At 28.7% G+C, this 20,452-nt stretch overlaps 2 protein-coding genes across 2 annotated transcripts; one reads left to right on the top strand and one right to left on the bottom strand.

The window, feature by feature from the left end:
- Positions 1-6,110: 6,110 nt before the first annotated feature.
- LOC105770514 (transcription factor BEE 1) lies at positions 6,111-7,964 on the bottom strand. Its single transcript, XM_012591748.2, has 6 exons — positions 7,529-7,964; positions 7,067-7,186; positions 6,918-6,983; positions 6,759-6,827; positions 6,566-6,643; positions 6,111-6,448 (listed from the first exon to the last, which is right to left on the bottom strand). Exons 1-6 carry the CDS (start codon positions 7,910-7,912, stop codon positions 6,338-6,340), a joined length of 828 nt encoding a protein of 275 aa, XP_012447202.1. The 5' UTR covers positions 7,913-7,964; the 3' UTR covers positions 6,111-6,337.
- An 8,784-nt stretch (positions 7,965-16,748) lies between these two features.
- On the top strand, positions 16,749-18,151 carry LOC105787960 (transcription factor MYB62). Its single transcript, XM_012614594.2, has 3 exons — positions 16,749-16,900; positions 17,215-17,344; positions 17,411-18,151. The coding sequence occupies exons 1-3, from the start codon at positions 16,759-16,761 to the stop codon at positions 17,925-17,927; spliced, it is 789 nt and encodes a 262-aa protein (XP_012470048.1). The 5' UTR covers positions 16,749-16,758; the 3' UTR covers positions 17,928-18,151.
- The last annotated feature ends 2,301 nt before the right edge of the window (positions 18,152-20,452 follow it).

Raw genomic sequence — 20,452 nt, 5'->3', positions numbered from 1 at the left:
ATTTCAAAATGAAAGAAATTTTGTTATAAGGTAACATTTCGCGTTTTGGTGATCCGAGAAATCGTACCCTAACTTACGGGGTTTCGATTTTCTCATTAAACCTAAATGGCGAAATGTCCTTCTAAATTTCAAAATATGAAATTTCAATAAAAATTAAAGACAAGCTTATTCTCTAAAGTTTCAAATATCGCGTCCTAACTTACGGGATGTAATATTTCGTTACTTTGAGATGAGTGGGTCTTTAACTCACTTTTTAATTTACTCAAATGATTTTTAAATTTACATTAATAAAAAAGGATCGTATTTTTATAATCTTTTCAAAATTTTAACTTTCGGCATTTAAACATTAATTAATCAACTAGGTACCAATTTTGGGCGTATCGAGGGTGCTAATCATTCCCCGTGCGTAACCGACTTCCGAATCCATTTTCTGGATTTTGTAGACCAAAAATGACCGTTTTAATAAATTTAAACTTTTATTAAAATGGTTACATTATGAGGTGATCCAATCACACCTAAATAATAAAAGATTGGTGGCGACTCCCTTTCTTCGATTTCAAAATCAAAGTCGACCCGTTTTATCAAAAAATGGTTTCGACACATGGTGATGGCATTTTATCCTTGATTCAAAAAAAATTCCAATATAATTAGGCTTTTGTCAATTAGTCGATATTGCTTTCTTTGTTTGGGTTGTATTTCCAATATATAAGAACTTTATACTCCTTTATTTTTAGTGTTCACAAATCAATGAAAGATATTTAAAAGGCAACATAAATAACCTCACTATGTGCAAGTGAACTTGAAATCAAGTTAGGATCCTTATCATTTCCACTCATACCTATTGTAATCTTTCTTCTCTCTGGCATGGGCTTGTTCCATTTAAAGTCTTATCTGTGCCTTTTAAGTTAGTCTCAAAACCCATATTTTGAGGGCCTACTAATGTCATTCATTATAATCCAAATCTTTAAAGTCCAAGTTGGGTCCAAAAATGTTTAGATCAAAATCCATATTTTGAGGATTATTGGCAGCACCTCTACTTCCCCACATAGCAAAAAAAAATCGTTGTAAAATCATTCATCACGTGCAAGTTTTGTTTTCTTTCTTTTGTCTAAATATAGTCGCTGGGGCATAAGGTTACATTTCGAGAACAGACCCAACAACAATACATGATGAGTCAAAGACATGGTAACTCTCAATGTTGTTGGATTGGATGCATGGTCAAGACAGCTAGCTAGTGGCACTTCATTTCACTGCTCGTGTTTTTTAGATGAAACATATATATTTCCCTAGACTTCTCATTAAGGATAATTATCTACCACAACTTCAATCTCCATATTTGTCTATTCAATAACATGTTCTTTTTTTTGGACGCATTCAGAAACATCTCTTGTTAAAACATCTATTTCCATTTTACTTTAATTTAGCTGGAACCTAAAAGTCAGCATTTTCACACTCCAATGTTGTTAAAAAGTTCATTACCAACATTTCCTTTTTAATTAAAAATTAGGTTAAATCATGCCATTAACCCTTGTACTTTTCGAACTTTAAAATTTTAGTCCTCACCAAACAATAACTATTAAATTGGTTAAGTTTTGTTATTTCCAAAATCCGATGCGGCAAATATATTATCATATGTGTAATGAAATGTCGGTTTGTTTTTTTTACATATTACTCACTAAAAATTTAGTGAGTGGATTAGCGACCGTCATTTGCTTCAAGATTGGGTTTTTAAATTTTGAAAACATATAGGGACTTAGAATGATCCAATTGGAGAATTTGGACTAAATTTACAACTATACACATAGTAAAGGACTAGTAATTGAATTTAACCAAATGCATTTAACTGCTACTATTGGGTTAGGATTCTAATTTCAAAATTTGAAAAGTATATGCATTAAAATTGATCAAATTAAAATACAGGGACTAAATCCATAGTTTTCACAAAATACAGGGACTAATAGTAAAATTCAACCTAAAAATTATAATATATGTTTTTGTTTACAATTATAATATATGTAAAGTATAACTTTTATTTACAAATATAATTGATCCTTAACATATATTATATTATATGTTTTTGTAGGTTTAGGGTTCACATAATTTAACGTAAAGTTAGACCAAATCCTAATATGAAGATCCTCTTACATGAAACACGATATATAGTGCATCATCTTTATTGTATGATTTGGCTTTACATAATTTTTTTGAGATTGAGGAATTTTATAATTGGATTTGCAATAATTGCCTCTCTTTTTTTTCCTTTCACCAATGGTCTTTAATTCCTTTATGCCATGGGTTTATTAATGTTTTTGAAATTGGATAGGTGGGTGAATCGGATTAAATCACTATTTTTAGTTCGATTAATTTAATCTATTTAAAAAAAATTAAAACAATTAAAAAAATATAAAATTCAGTTCAACCATCAGTAAATCGGTTTTGCATCTCGATCTAACTATTGATTCAACTAATATAAGTTCACCGGTCAATTAAATTTTTACCTTTTACTGAATTGGTATCATAATTCATTCATGAATAACATTGAAATTTATAATGTTATTGTTTTATGTTCTCCCCTCCTCAAAAAACTCCCGCTAAAGTAGTTGAAAAAATGTTGATAAAGGTACTTTGGGATCAACTTTTTGGTGTTGAGCTTTAGGTTTTGAATGCTTAAAACAAAGATATAGAAGCATGCATGCAAGAAGATTCAATGCCATTTTTTCTATAGTAGTGGGAGTTAATAAGAAGCATGACTAGCTAACCACCTCCTCCACTAACTAAGTCTACTGTACTTGGATCCTTGAACTTGCCCCAAGTGGTTACCTCTTCTCATCTACCTAATATGTGACCCTAAACCTACATCAAAACCTATCCTTTTAGTTACAATGCGATTTTCCAATTTGAGGCGACTTTTTCCTTGTTCATGCATGTTAGATCCAACACATAAGGTAAAATTATTATGGATGTCCCTGTATTAGGAGTTAAATTGTATTTTGTTTTCTCTACTTAAAAAATGAGCAAATTAGTCCTTGTACATTAGATCAAAAAGCAAATTAGTCCTTTCTGTTAAAAATTGGTGTGGCTAACGAAACAACTAGACAGTGACATGCTGACGTATAGAGATCAAATTTTATCAATAGAAATGGATGAGTTTTTTAACAGAAAGATCAATTTGCTCTTTGATCTAATGTGCAAGGACTAATTTGTCTTTTTTAGTAGAGGGGACAAAATGTAATTCAATCCTAGTACAAGGACGTTTATGACACTTTCACCCACAAGCAAAAGACTTGGTCTAAAGAGGTAATAAAAGTGGCTTTAAAAGGTTAACAAGCCCTTATCAAGTATCATTCAAAGAGGTCCTAGAACCCCCACGTTGCCCATCCTCTTGGGGGCATTACATGGCCCATTTCAAGCTGTCTTCCTCTCCTTATTGCACCCTCAATTTCTTGAATGCATTGCATCTGCCCCCTCTTCTCTTTTTATTTTGCACTACAAAACAAAATATAACTACAAATAAATAACTAAAAGTTGTTTCCCCCTCCTATACATCAAACTTGTTTACTCCAATCATTCACTTAATGAATTGGCAACATCCATTAGATTTTATGTATGCTTCTATTTTGTGGGATCCATTCAGCATGTATTAGACAAATTGGCCATGGTTTTCACTGTCTTTCCAAGTACAACTTATTGCCTCTCTAATTGTAGACCTATTTGCATCAAAATCTTATTGTTTCATGGGACACACCACTAAATTGTTGGTGTGTCAAATTAGAATAATCAGTTTCTGAATATAATTTTATAGACAAGTAGGATTTTTTTTTAGAACTTGTTCTTTCAAGCTAGCTAGCTTATCCACAATGATGAACAAACCGGTCTTTATGGTATATGTTTATAGTACACATTTGTGTTTAGTTAAATTGTAGAGAAAGTCCTTGTACTATATATTTTTACGAATTTATCTCTTTACTATATTTTTTATAATTTTATGTTCTCTATTTTTCGAAATGTGTGTATTTCTAGATCTCACACTAACTTTCTGTTGTTAGTTCTGTCAAATAATTCACCTTGAGATTTTTGTATATCTAACCAAACTTTTTAATTTGTATATTTAAAAAGATAAAATAAAAGGTTAAAATATACTATTAGTCCTTGTACTTTGGCAAAATTTGATATTTGGTTCATATACTTAAAAGTTAGAAATTAAGTCCTCCCACTGTTTTGATTTAAAAATCTCAGTCCAATCATTAAAATCGTTAGTATTTTCTATCAAAATTTGTCAATTTGACATGTTGATTAAGCTACCCTCATATGCCATGTCATATGATTGATGAAAAATAAACATGTAAAGTTGATAAATTTTAATAGAAACAACCGACTATGGTAATTATTAGACTAGAACTTTTAAATTGAAAAAGTAAGATTAGGGTTTAAAATTGAATTTTTAACTTTTAAAATATAAGGACTAAATCTCAAATTCTATAAAAGTAGAAGAACTAATAGCATATTTTAACCAAAAAGAAAGGTTATAATATTTTTCCAATTGTATAGAAAATAAAAATATATATACTACTAGTAAAAATAAGCATGGTCAAATTATTTAACATAATTAACAGAAAACAAATGGTGTTAAAATTGAAAATAATGAAAGAGATTAATGTATAAAAATCATGAATGTTGTAATAGAACTCAAGTTTAAATGATTTAGTTTGATTTGGGAAGAAACATGAAGTAGTTTAATTTACAACTAAACATGTTGATGGCAAGCAACATGTAATGCTTCTTGCTTTTAAAAATGTCAAGGTTATATGTCTTTTACTCAAGCTTTTGAGATGACAATGTGGGGCTATGAAGTCAAAAGAGTCAATATTTACTTATATCCATTTAAACCATTAATATACAGGCAAAACTACAGTGTCTTAAGTTTTGGTTAATTTAATAATATGGGATGCATGAAAACTCTTGTCTCACTCTTTTTTGTTCATTTGTCTGCTTTTTCTTCACAACTGATTTTTCCTAAGTTTGTCATTAAACTATTGTCTTAAGGGCAAGTGAAGTCTATTCAGAAAGGTGCTGATGTAACAAAAGTTGTTATTCATTTTAAGCTTAGTGTCTTCAAAGTCCAAATGGATTTTTGTCTCTTCTGCTGTCATTTTTATCGTTTTATTAAAACCAAACAAAGTTATTGCAATTTGAGGTATAACTGGATTTGTTTTTGTTTAATTTGGTAATTTTTTTTATCCAAAACTGTATCAGCTTTTGTTTGTGATGACTAGAAATTGGTTATGGTTTATTTATGATTGAGTACATCAGACCATATCGATTTTTGGATGTATTGATTAAGATACTCTTTAATAATTGAAGACTTTTTATATTGCTACTTATGGGAAATGTGACTGTAATTTATCGAGGCTGATAAATCTATATATACACACATAATTGGCTTGTATTAGCTAAAAAATACTTAGAGAATTTTACCATTCTCACTTTAGGAACTATCTTTTGAGTGCAAAAATGGTAAATAAGAAAATACGTCACTTAATTTACACCTAAATTTTTATGGGGAAGCTTTAAAGGAGGTTAGAATATAGGTGTTGCATGGCGAGTTTGTAAAACTTAAATTATCGTTTGTATTTAATTGAAGTGGATTAACTCTTTAAATAAAGTCTCACAAATGTAAGAAGATTCCGAACTACGTAACTAATTTTTTATTATCTATTTCTACTTTTATCTTTACTTGTCACTTAATCCAAGTTCAACATATTATATATATATATATATATATATATATATATATGATAAGAGTCAAGTTTGGTAAATAATACACCTTTGCTTTTCAACAAATAATAAAGGGTCCAAACTACTAGGAGTATTATAAACATTAAACAAAGTGGAAAAGTAAAAGCCATCCGAGGGAGTAGGAGGTTGAAAATGATTCCCTAGCTGAACAAGTGCATTAGGTACATTTGTAACTTATTTTAATCTAGTTCTCACTTTGATCATCTTTACTGCACACGTTGAATGATGCTTTATTAAGCTTTGGATGATATTGCTCAACTAAGAAAATTAACTGGATTTAATCAATGGAAATTAAGTAGAAAGCAGAAGAGGAATTGAAGAAATGTGTACTTTTATGTTAATCTCTTGTAAATACATAATACAATTCCATTAATGCATTGTGATGGGAAATAAAGTACAAAGTATAAAATATTTTTCACTTATGGTAGGCACATCGTGAAGAAGCAGTGGGGTACATTTTTATATACTTTTAAACTTGAAAAAGTGTTGAAAACTAGAGCATCTTCATGATCATGTGTTGTAAGCCAATTAGATTTTCAAGTCAAAGAGGACCATATGTTGATGATGAGTGGAAACAAGCTACTCCTCCAATTCCAACATATCCTTCTCTCATCAATCTTTCAAGCTCCTTTGCCTCCTCTGCTTTTCCCCTCTGAAATGCCATTTTACACATTACAAACCATAAGCTTTTTGAGCTTATATGTATATGTCTATGTCTATGTCTATGTCTATGTACATGTATATGTATAATTCTGAGTTGGGAAAGCACCTGCATTCTTTCCATGGCATCTGACTCTGAGTTGAAGTCATAATATGTGCTAGCTGCCGTCAACTTCATTGAAAGAAACTACAACATTTCCAAATAGTAAATTAGGGTTAAAGCTTTACCAACATGTCCATATACAATCCATATAACCATGCATACATATATATATACATGTGTATATATGTTACAAACTCACCTCAACTTGATTCTGCAAGGACTGCACATAATTGATTATCTCATCTAGCATTAATGCCATGCCCATGGTCTGCACATATTATCAACCACCATTGAAAAATGTAAGTGAAAACTTCGTCGTTTTTGCTACTTTCAGTACTTTAAGAAAAAGCCATTTTACCTTGTAGCAGCCTGGAACAATGTCTTGCAAGCATCTTAATCTCTCATTTATTTTCCCTCTTCTGACCTGATGGTTGACAGAAATATACATCGTTTTCAATAAGTTGGCATAGCTAAATCAATCAAATAAAGATGTATGTATGTATATACCCTTTCTGCCAAACTGTGACTGTCAGTAGCTTGACCTCTTCTAGCTCTGACATGAACCACTTCTTTAGGTTTCTCCATTTCCTTCTCATTACTTTTTGCTCTTTTCCCTCTTCCTGAATTCTGCAATCATACCAAATCAAACAAAGTTGGATTTACCCTTCAAAAGCCATAAAAAAAAAATAGAAATAAAAGTACAGTGGAAGTCTCGTTATTTAGAATGATTGTATTCTGTTCTATTTATTTAAAATAATTTGTAAAGAATAAATTGATATATTTTTTTAAATTTCATCCATTTATACCGTTAAAAGACGGTCATGTTGATATGCTGAGATGGATTTTTAATAGTAAAAATATATGAAATTTTTAATAAAAATTTATTTTACTCTTTGAAATAATATATAGGTGAATCCAATTTTTATTATAAAACTTTTAAAAGAAAAAAAGTTTGAACAAAACACATACATTTCTTCTCTTGATCCCAGTTTCAGAAACCTGAGGAGATGATGATGATGAGTTCCCAGAACTACTCTCTAATATATCCAATGCTTTTCTCTTGTTGCTAATCTCCTCCACTTCAGTTTTAGCACTGAAAATGGGCTGAGCAGACACTGAACTTTGGTTGCTATTATGGATAAAACCAGACATGGTTTCTCCTTGAGATGCTTGGTTACTGAACAAGCTGTCATTAATGGAGAGAGGGAAGAAGGTCTGGAAATTGAAGGCTGAATTGTCTAATATGAAACTTTGGGGGTTTAACTCAGCAAATTGGGTAAGTGATTCCATGGTAGGATCAATATCCAAGAAAGGAAATGGTTGCCTATAACTTTGCTCTGAGAAATCAGCCATTGGAATCTTTTGGTATTTTTTTTTTCTTGATTTTGGGTGATGAAGAATGGGATGAGAGTAGTATTTATAGAGAGGGATAAATTTTTAATATCCATGTAAAAAGGAATTATATATATATATATATATATTTTAACTTCACATTATTTTTAAGAATAAAATAAGAGATGTATTTTGAGAGGACCACGTGGCAATTTAGGCTTCTGTGATTCTGCTCCCTGGTTCGGCCCCATGTTTCAGCAGATACACTCATATGTCCAATAATAGAATGGTCCCATCAATAAGTTTTTTTCTTTTGTTATGGTTATTTATATCAGGAATTTTAGATTTGAGATTGTAAGTTCAGCCGTTGATATCGCTCAATTTTTCAGTTAAATTTAAGTTTATAGCAATTTCATTTTTTGATTACATGATTATTAAGTATTTTTATTTAAAAATATCACATTAACTAATTTAACAAAAGAAATTTTAATAGTGATAACAATTGAATCTAAATTTTGAGATTTGAAAAATAGAAGGACTGAATTTCAATGTAAGAGTACATGGACTAGAAGCATATTTTAACCTTTTCTTATATGATTATATGTACCATATATTAAGCATTTGACTAGGTTAATGTCACGAATTGATCAAACATCATTTAATTCGATAATAACAAAAATACTCTTATTTTACAAAGTAAATTGTTTATTTTGAGAGTGTTTTATTATTATCATTTTATATCTTTATATACAGTTTTTAAAAAAATATACACATAATAAGATTTTAACCCTAAGCTTTTATGATTTTCAACATTTGTACTTTACCATTCAATTTGTTTCTTTTTAAAATATATATATTTATTATATAATTTTGTTTTCAAACCACCGCTGATGTGCCATAATTTAATATTTTTTATGCTTTCTAAACCTCTCAGGGTCTAACTAATTAAATTAAATGAATATTATGCAACTTCATTTTTTAACTTAAAAATTGTAAATCTGTTGAGGGGGATTAACTTCTCCAGGAGAAATCTTCAAAGTGTCATCATTGGGAATGCTAACCCGATCCCTCAACAATGGAAGGTATTGTCCCCTGGGGGAGGGCTTTGTCTCTCATCCACGGATAGTCGTGTATGGTTCATGGAAGAGGGCGCCTCAACTGTACGTAGACGTACGACCACCCAACAAGAGGCGACATGAGCGTCTCGCCTTTGGTGGGATTCAAACCCCTGACCTATGGAATATAGGTCATCTATTGGGATATATGGTACCTATGTACGATAGGTCAAGGGTTCGAATCCCACAAAAGGCGAGACACCCATGTTGCCTTTTGGTGGGTGGTTATACATCCACTTACAATCAAGGCGCCTCCTCCGTGAACTGTACACGGCTCTCTACAAATGGGCACAAAACCCTCTCCAAGGGACAATACTTTCCATTATTGAGGAACCACATCGGTGTCCCCAAGGATGACACTCTACAGACTTCTCTTGAGGAGTTGCTCCGCCTTCAACAAAAAGTAATGAATCTAACCAAAATAATATTTAAGCTTCTGGCTCATAGATGAATATCTCAAGAAATGTTGATCTTAGCTTCATCTATCTCATCTTGAAATTCTTATAGCTTTCAAAAGTGGATCGATTGTCGAACCATTCAAACTATTGATTCTCAATCCAATCAGTTTTTTCGGTGTAATTGAATAAATTATTAAAAAATAAAATTATAAACTGAAAATAGAGAAAATCATTTCAATTTATTTGATCGGCCGATTCAACCCGTTCATAAATTAACCAATCTAATCTTTTATTCTAAACTGATACCATAATCAATTTCTCATCCACTTGATTCGATTCGGTTCTATTTTGAAATTTCTCAATACTAGATAGTAAGCATCTAAAATATAAAACCTAGACTAGTGGGGTTATGCTTTTCTATTTTTAATCTAAAAGTAATTTAGCATAGGATGCATGCAATTATTAGGATGGAAGAATTTGGACTTGACCCATAATGCGACTGTTTCTTTACAATATATAATTATTACTAAAATTGATTTTGGGGGACCTTATCACCACCACCACCACACACCCCCTGACTCATAAATCACTGTTAATATTGTGGCTAAGTGCATTTAGACAAAAAAAAAAAGGGCATATCCTTAGCTTACAAACATTCATATGCATCATTTGAATCCCAACCTTAACTTCATTTATTTATATTACTTGCATGATTGATATTATATATATTGGCATGCATTAATTAATTGGATTCTTCTACGATCCATTATAAATATGTATACCATAATGACTCATTTAACTTTTTAATTTTCTTCACTTTTAACTTTTGAACTTGTATTGTCTGTCAAATCACCCTAAAATGAATTGAAAAGTTAACATTTGCAAATTTCGTTGACGTAGCATATCGTGGAATGCATATAATTGTACTTATAATGCATGTAAATTTTGAATCAATTCAATATCTACCATAATATTCTAAAATATTATGTATATATATTAATATTTATTCAACGGTTGAAAGTTTTTAATATAACATAAATAATTTTAAAAAATTAATCTATGTCAAATTTGACATGATATATATATGAATGAAATATGAAATTTAAAGAATAGATACAAAAGGTATAAAACTACTAGTTGTATAAGTGGATCCCTCCCATATTACATTAGTGTAAAATTAAAGTATTTTTAAACCCTGCCATATATTTTCTTATAATTAATATTTTAACACTTCAATAGTTAAATTTTTTGAGATATATATATATATATATATATATTTCAAATGAGCTTAATTTTTTTGCCCAAATCCATTTTTTTGGCCTAATATTTTTGTTCAAGCCCTTCCAAATTTGGGGCGAGTAGTCCTACCATGAACAAGTCTAATTCTAGGGTTCCAATTGACATGACAACCTATTTTTTTGACATGTAACATGCTTATCCTATCGACACATGGTAAAAACACAGTCTATCTATATATCCATTTTTTTAAATTAATAGAAAATAATATTTTAAAGTTATAATCTATTTTTAAATTAATAGAAGATAATCTTAAAATTATAATAACTAGATTTTACACCCCAATTTGCTTGAGATGTCAACCATTAATTATAACTAAATTTATCTTATAATTATTTTAAATAATTATCTATACTATTTATAATGCACTTTAGCAATTATGAAATTATAAAAATATCCCTTTTAAGTTATAATTAATATTATTATGATGTCATTTTTACTTTTCATAAATTTATATAATTTTTAAATATAAAAATTAAAATTACAAATCCAGATATTAAACATGTGTTCATAACATTAAAGTACAAGTTTATTACCACTCCACCTATATTCATTATTAAATAAATTTTAAAGAAAATATTTTAAAGATAAAATATTTCCTTTATGGGGTGCGACAAAATCTGATTATATTTTAATATTTATGCAAATAAATTTAGAAATATATTCAAATAAAATACAATAAATTGATAAATCAAAACCTAAAATAACTATATAATTTGTGAAACCCTTTAAATATTTCTAATGGATCCCTACAAATAAATAATTTAAATAATACAAATATAAGAAAAATAGTTAAAATACAACCCAACACAACATGAATAATTAGATAGTCCAAATATATATAATAAATTAACTCGTAATAAATTTATATAAATTTAATTAGTACACGTATTATGTGTATATAATGTATATTAAATTATTTAACAAATACGGGTATGTGATTATTATATAAATGAAAGAATTTTATATTATCAGCGTTATATTTTAATATTATTATACTAATTTATATACTACTGATAATGTTAATGAAAGACTTTCTATTTATTAATCAACATTATAAGTAAAATTTATTAATTTCAATTACTTATTTAAAATAAATTCAAAATAATGAGGAATAATTATATTAAAATGTGTGAGTTTTTATTTTATTTTATTCCACAAACAACCTTAAAAATTGTTTACTATACTTCTATAGGTATTTCTTTTATTCCACTGGTAGTGTACCAAATAACTTCCGATTTTTTACTAAAACTATTTAAATTGCCATACTATTTAATAATTAAAATGCAATTAACTTTTACCAAATTATCTAAAAAATTAAAACAACCGGTATGATAATTATGTTTTAAAATACTTTACAAAATTATTTTACCATACTATTTTAAAAATTCAAATAATTTCTTTTAAACTATAGATAAATATTGAAATTAGCCACTATACTTCATTTTATTGATATTTGCCATTGTTTTTTCTTAATATAAGTAAATTTGACACTAAATTTTTATGTTATTGAATTTTACCACTAAACTTTAAATTTAATTAATTTTTGCCACCAACTTTCTTTTTTAATTAAACTCTATCACTCAATATTAATTTTAAAAATTTGAAAACAAATTTTAATAATAAAACTTTCAATAGTTAATAATAAGTTATTTTATAAAATATCAAAAATTAATAAATTAACTTAGAATTTTTTAATTAATGAAATAAATACTTGAAAAATAATATATGTGTATGTAAAATTATATTTATTTTTATAAAATAACCGTTTATATTAATATTGACATTATATTGTTTTACTTATTGATGTTAAATATTAAGATAAAATATAAAAAATTATTAAATTCTTTTCAAGTTATTTAAAATTAAAATTGAGTAGAAACTTTCAATAAAAAAATTAAACTTTAGAGACAAAATTCAATCAAATATATGTAAAGTGACAAACTTTAATATAGAGTTAAAGCATTGTGGAAAATTTACGTTTAATTTATAAGCACAATGATAAATATCAATTAAAGCGAAATAAAATTACAATATATTTTATTAATACATACCATCAATTAGTGCATTGCACAGGTAAAAAAATTAGTGTATATATATGATAAAGCGTGCATGCTTATATAGATGTTGTCTTTAATTGACACGTAAGTAAATAATTTAAAAAGTAAAAAGTCTAAAGTAAAAGAATTATTTTTAAATCAAATAATTTATCTATTTATTAATTTTTAAAAATAAACATAACTTCCAACATTTTCAAATATTATGTTTAAAATTTTTATATGCTTATTTAACCTTTAAATTTTTAAAATATATTAAAATTTTTAATTTTAATTTTAAAATTTAAAACATATATATCAAATTTAAAATTGAAACATTTTATCTTAAAATTAAAAACTACATAACCAATTTCAAAATTAACATTTAATTTATCTAAAATACACTTTCAAATTTAAAATATTTTTGTATAACCAAAATAATAAACACATATTAATATTTTAATTATCCTAAATAATGAACATATATTAAAAATTATTTTAAATTTAAAAGCTATATATAAAAATAAAAAATAAAATATACGTAATCAATTTCGTTTGAAATTTTAAAGTAAAAGTATGGTATCATATTTAAAAATTTAAAATAAAATTTTTAATATTAATTATTTTAAAATTACTTATATCTTAAATCTTGCCTTTACAAATTCTAACTTAGAGACTTGGTACAACTTTCCTCTGAAATCTTCATTTTACCTTCAACAAAATTCCTAAGTATACCCAATTTTAAGTATCAAAATTAAGACTCCACGAAATCATTTGTCTGTTAGGCTTACAAATTGATGGACTGCCTTAAACTTGAATTTTGGGCTTAAATAGTATGGGTTAGATTTATAAGACACATTCAATAATTAGATATTTCCTCTAAAATTTTTATCAATTTTTTTATTCTGGTTACTCTTTTTAATAATACAATTTTATTGCCTTTATGATCGTTTTACCACTATACTCAACACTTATTAATAGTATTCAAGTAGTTAATTTGAATTAAAATTAGGTTGGGTTTAGAGCATAACTCAAGTTAATTTAGGGTGAGTTTGTTTCATGAAAAATGATGTTTCTTTTTGTATCTTCTTGTGTTTTTTATTTATGAAAAACAACTTGGTTAACGGAAAATAAGTCATTTTCTTGTAAAATGACTTACCCTTTGAAAAGTATAAGTCATTTTTGAAAAAGAGCTCATTTATAGATACTTTTATTTTTATATAAAATTAACTTGAATCCATTCTAATATTATTATATTAATAAGTTGTTTAATTTTGATTTTCAAAATATTTAAAATATTAATATTAAAGATTATAATTTTCAATATTAATAAAAATACATATTTAATTATTTATATTTAATAATATAATAAATTATTAATATAATTAATATGATTTACTATTTTATTAAATAATTTAATATTAAAACTTTTATTTTTATAATAAAATTTAAAATAACAATTTTGAATATTCTTCATATATTATTGAAAAATATTTATATTAATATTTTAATAATAAATATATATTACAATTATAAATATATTAATAAGAAATGTTTTATAGTATAAAGATTAAAATATATCGTAAATTCATGTACTCTTCATAAATTTGGAATTAGTCAATGTACTTCTATTTTCAAGAATTTAGTCCTCTACTTTTCATATTTCAAAATTCAGGTCAAATTATTAACCATGCAACTAAAAAATATGTTGTAATGAACTTGAATTTAACAAAATAATTTTAATAATGTCAACTCTAGACTAATCCTTGAGAACAACTAGTTAGAAGAAGAAAACTCGAAGCAAAGGAGTTTCAACTTGCTATTGTAATTCAGATGGAGATTGAGTCAACAAAGTAGATGCTAGAGAAATTCAATTCTAGCAGTGGAAAACTCAATGAAATTTTAGCTGTAGGAAGAAGGACCCCTGGAAAAATAATGAATAATAAATTATAGATTTATATTCTATATAATATGCCCAAAATTGTTGAGTGATAAATGATAAATTGATGCTCAAATTATATCTCTTGGTGAACAAGTTCATTGCTTTAGGTTTAATATTGCATATTTTCATTCATTCTGTCTGCTCACTTATATCTATTATAACTTTTCAACAAAACTCTTCATGAATCGGTTTAAATCTCTTTATTCATTTCCTCTTCTCTGTATAAAGCCAAGTTAGGAGATTTCTAAAACACATCATCAAAAACTATTAATATAAAAAATTCCTTGTAAATTCATTCTTTTTGGTGATTGAGAAAGACAAGATTGTGCTCGAATATTGATTACTGTTGTTGTGCTACTACTGTGATCGTTTATTGTTGTATCTTGGGAGATAGACGTCCAATGTTACTCAAAGTACCGAGGAGAGGTCAAATCTGTCTTAAGGAAACTATTTATGCACGCCTCAACAAAATTCTTATTCTAATTTTCAACTCTATCCGATTACAAGTATTCTGTTGTGTTACTGCTACTGCATTGTATTACATTATTATTGCATATATGATACTATATTTTTTTACACTAGGGTATGTTGAGGAAAAAGGTAAAACTATTACTGAAGGTCTTACAGCCTTGGTTAGAGCTACAAATTAAATGAAAATCATGGTGAAAGCTCGAAGAAGCCTACTGTCATCAATGTTGATAGGAAGGTATACTTCAAACCTAAAATCATTTGTCATTATTGTGGTACTCCAGGCCATGTCAGGCCAAGATGTTTTAAAATGTTGAGCGAGTAATGTCAACCCCAGTGCCCACTTGTCCAAGCACTGCACAAAGAAAGAAGCAAAATCTTGTCTAGGGGAAGTAGGATAAAAAATGCTTGCTTGTTGCTCATCATTCCTTAAAGACTATGGATAAACACGAAGAAGAAATTCAAAATGGATCCAAATTAAAGTTGATGTAATAATTATTATATTTTTATATGGATCCATTCAATTTTTAACTATTCAAAAAATTGATTTAATTATTATATTTTATATGAAAATCCATTTCAATTAAAATGGATCCAAATTTGAAATAATCCAAATCTAAAAAAAAATTTAAATTGGATAATTGTTGGAATTGGACCAAAATGGTCGGTCAGGTCAATTGAATTGAGAATCGGCTGATCGGACTAATTGGACCGAGAACCGATCGATAATACTAGTCTGGACAAAAGTTTGAACTGAATTTTGAGTGAACCACTCGGAACATGTTGAATCAGTTGAACCAATTTTTTCTTTTTTTTAATAATTTTTATTTTTTAAAAAATTTTATAAAATTTTATAAAATTTTTAAAAATTTATTTAATTAAAACCAAACCTAAAAACCAATGAAACCGAAACTGGGATATTCTGACCGGTTCCATGGTTCTGTTTTAAAAAAACATTGAACAATCCCATCCAAATATGGAACTCAATGAAACCTTTGACCTTGATCACCACCATCCTGATTCCTGCATTTCAATCGGGAGAAGATTCAGCGCCACATAATGAGGCAACAAACAAGTCATATTTATAGTCAAAATTAGCTGCTTATGCACTACTAAAGCATTGTAATTCTTTGATCTCCAATTCATATTGCTGGCGTTCTACAGTAACTGGAACCACATGGAAATGACATTTTGTGTGTGTTTGGCAACCAAGAACATATCATGCTTTTGACTTCCTTGTATAGCCTCAATATTCTCCAACACCAATTTCCCACGTCTTCCTCTATACTGCTGGCATAATACATATACTTTGACTGAGTATCTACTGACAAAAACACTGAAACCAAAAACACAAATAGGGACTGAATCAAACCCACTTCCCGAAACACCACCGACTTTCACTTCAATAAGTAAACTGGAGAAAATTTGGCCATTCCTAAAGCAGTTGAGTAAATTCAATGCATCAAATTTGTGTCTGCACGTGTACTTCTCAAAAAGTTGTTCATTGAGTGTATATATATATATATATATATGTTAAATCTTTCCCTCGGCCGTGACTTGTAGATTCAGACCCAAAAGTTCTTCAGCCAATATTATATTTTGTCATATAGTCATGTTATCCTATACAAATTCTAGTAAAGGCGATGCTGAGCAGCTTAGAAGAGGAACTTGGTCTGCTGAGGAAGACTCTCTCCTAATTCATTATATTGGTCTCCATGGCGAAGGCCACTGGAATTTGCTTGCAAAACGAGCAGGTAACTTAAACTTAGAATCATCATGAGGTGTATTGTAGTGATTGATTATCTTATCATTTAATAATAGGGTTGGGGTTTCGATTCTCACTCATGAGAATTGAGTACATTTAATTGTCAGCTGTTTAACTCTTTGAAAGCATCTGTAACCACAACGAGGGGTTAATCACTGCTTTCGATAGTGGATAACCTGATTACGACAAAAAAAAAAACTTAAACACAAAATCACCATTCACCTGTCAGATGAAAATAAAATCAACTAAGTTGAACTATATATGTGTGTGTCTTAATAACAAATTTCTGGTTTTGTGGGATAGGGTTGAGGAGAACTGGAAAGAGTTGCAGGCTGAGATGGCTAAATTATCTGAAACCAGATGTTAAGCATGGAAACCTTACTCCACAAGAAGAGTGTTTGATTCTTCAACTCCATTCCAAGTGGGGTAACAGGTAATAACTTCTTTTACCATTTCCCATTCTGCTATTTAGTTGACATTATATGATATTGATTTGTAGGTGGTCAAAGATTGCAAAATATTTACCAGGAAGAACAGACAATGAGATAAAAAACTACTGGAGAACCCGTGTTAATAAACATGCACGTCATCTAAAGATTGATGCTAATAGCACACCATTTCAACATGTTATTCGATGTTGTAATTGGATGCCAAGACTGCTTCCAGAAATGGAATCACTAAACCAAACTTCTCAGCATGATCAAGAATTATTGACAATGGAACAAGTGCCAGTACAGGAGCAGATTTCAGGATCTACGGATATCATGTCAACTATATCCCAAGTTGCAGAGTATCAAACAAGTCCTTTTAGCATCATTAGTAACAATGATGACTACGCACTTGCAAAGTATTGCTATCATGATGATAATATTGATAAAAATTGTTGCTATTACAACTTGGCATCCACATCAGCATTTGAGGATTTTCCATACCTGGTTGGCGACTGCCACAAGCCAGATTATAATTGTGTTAATGATGGTTTTGCAGATGGTCTATGGAGCATGGGGGAACAATGACAACTTAGGGACTTGAATTGAAGGGGAACCCTGCCATGTTTTTTTTATATATAATTTTTCAGCAGCTAAAAGTATCTATTTTGCATTTTGGTCCCAAACTTCTCAGCATAAAACATACTAGTCTACCTCATATTTTCATTGCTTTTCAGTAGCTTCATATTTGTTTCATTTCTCTCTAACAATCCCATTGGCTTGATAATCACATAACCGCCCTTGTTGCTTACCATCTTTGCTTAAGATCTTGGTTGTATCATGCTGTTTCATATTGTTTTTCTTAGTGAACTCACAATTTTTCTCTATTTTCTGGTTTGTCCAAGGAAAAGGTGAATCTAGATCGATGTGAGAGTAACTTCATGAGTACATGTATAGCCAATCGTTTGAGGTTTTCTTTTTTATGTATCATTGGTTAGATATATGCATTTCTTCAAAAAATAGGAATAGGAAAGAATATATATGTACTAAAACAATAACTTTAATGGAGTTAAATGACTAGTATGCATTTTGATTATAAATTTTTCCTTAGTTTTGAAGAGCTTTATTTCATAATTTTCATAATTTTGAGAACTAATATTTTTATTTATGATTTTTTTATTTTTTATTTTTAAAATTATTTATTGACATGTCATATAAAATAAAATAATGTTACATTAGTAATGAAGGGTTGTGTAACACCCCTTACCCAAGACCGTTGCCGGAGTCGAGCATGAGGCGTTACTTGACTTAACTTAAAAGTTCGGAGAATAAAATTTTACTTTTGAAATTAATTTCACTATTCACAACAAAGATGTCCCCTGCGCAGCAGATACTAAATTAATTATAACTCGAGCTACGAAACTCGAAATTTAGATCCGTAAATTTTCCCTGAAACTAGACTCATATATCTTTTTACCATAAATTTTTCAGAATTTTTGTTCAGCCAATTATTACAGTTTATTAGTTAAAGTCTCCCCTGTTTCACTGATCAACTGTCCTGACCTCTCGTCACTAAAATTTAATTATCTCATTGTACAGACTTCATATGGTGTTCTCACTTGTTTCTACAGAAAATAGGCTGAATAAGGAATCTATAAATATAAATTAAAACTCATAACTATTTTTGTACAATTTTTAATAATTTTCCAAAGTCAGAACAGGAGATTCCGAAAACCACTTTGACCTTGTCTAACTAAAATGCAAATATCTCAGAATACATAATTCCTTTGTCTACACTGTTATTTTTCTATGAAAATAGACTCAATAAGATTTAATTCTATATCTCATCCACCCTCTAATTCATTTTCTACTATCCTTGGTGATTTCTCAAAATCACGTCACTACTGCTGGTTCAAAACTGATTCACTACCAATTTTTACTTTTTCATGATTTCTATGCATAATTTATCACCTAGACATTTATAACAACAAGCACCTTCATACTTAGCCATTTTAATAACTATTCATCATCAAATATTTGCATATCATCTTTTAGTCATAATTTAAGAATATACAATCTAAATGACTAAGTCCCTATACATGCCATAGCCCTAAACCCTAAACCCTAAACCCTAAACCCTAAAACCCTAAACCCTAAACCCTAAACCCCAAACCCCTAAAACCCTAAACCCCAAAACCCTAAACCTTAAACCCTAAACCCTAATACTCACATTCATCAAAACAGTCATTGACTCAATTTTGGAAAAATTATAGTTTTGCCCCTAAACTTTTTCATATTTACACTTTTGCCCCAAAGCTCGGAAATTAAACTTCATCTCTTATTATTATGTTTTAGAACATGCTTAACATTTTTCCCTTCTATGACAACATCAAATTCTTACTCTAACACTTACTTATGAACATTAGGTATTTTTGCCGATTATGTCAATATACTCATTTTCACTTAAAATCGACTAGCAAAAGTTGTTTAACATAATTACTAGCTTCATATTCTACCATAAAACATCAAGATAAACATATTTCACCTATGATTATTTTTCCAAATATGAACCCTAGGTTAAATTATTGCTAAAATAAGCTAAATTAAGCTACCGAGATTCCAAAAACGTAAAGAACATTAAAAACGGGGCTTGGAATCACTTACTATGATCTTGAGAAAGTGAAGAAACCCTAGCTATGGTTTCCTTCAAGTTTTGGCAGCAAGCAAGGATGATGAACACAATTTTTACATCTTTTCCCCTTTTAATTCTATTTATTTACTAAATGACTAAAATGCCCTTAAAAAAATCCTATTTCACTTATCTCATGTCCATTTTTGTCCATCACTAACTAATGGTATAATTACCATATAAGGACTCCTAATTTATAGTTCCATAACAATTAAATACATTTAACGTATAAAACTCAACTTTTGCACTTTTTACAATTTAGTCCTTTTGACTAAATTGAGTGCCCAAACGTAAAAATTTTTGAACGAAATTTTCACGAAATCTTTCTGTGAAATTGTAGGCCATAAAAATATAGTAAAAATAATTTTTTTCTTATCGGTTTTGTGGTCCCGAAACCACTATTCTGACTAGGCCCTAAATCGGG

This window comes from Gossypium raimondii, chromosome 7 (assembly GCF_025698545.1).
Source record: "Gossypium raimondii isolate GPD5lz chromosome 7, ASM2569854v1, whole genome shotgun sequence".
Classification (NCBI taxonomy): Eukaryota; Viridiplantae; Streptophyta; class Magnoliopsida; order Malvales; family Malvaceae; genus Gossypium; species Gossypium raimondii.
The sequence above is the reverse complement of the archived record's forward strand: the minus strand, read 5'-3'. Positions and strand labels throughout refer to the sequence as shown.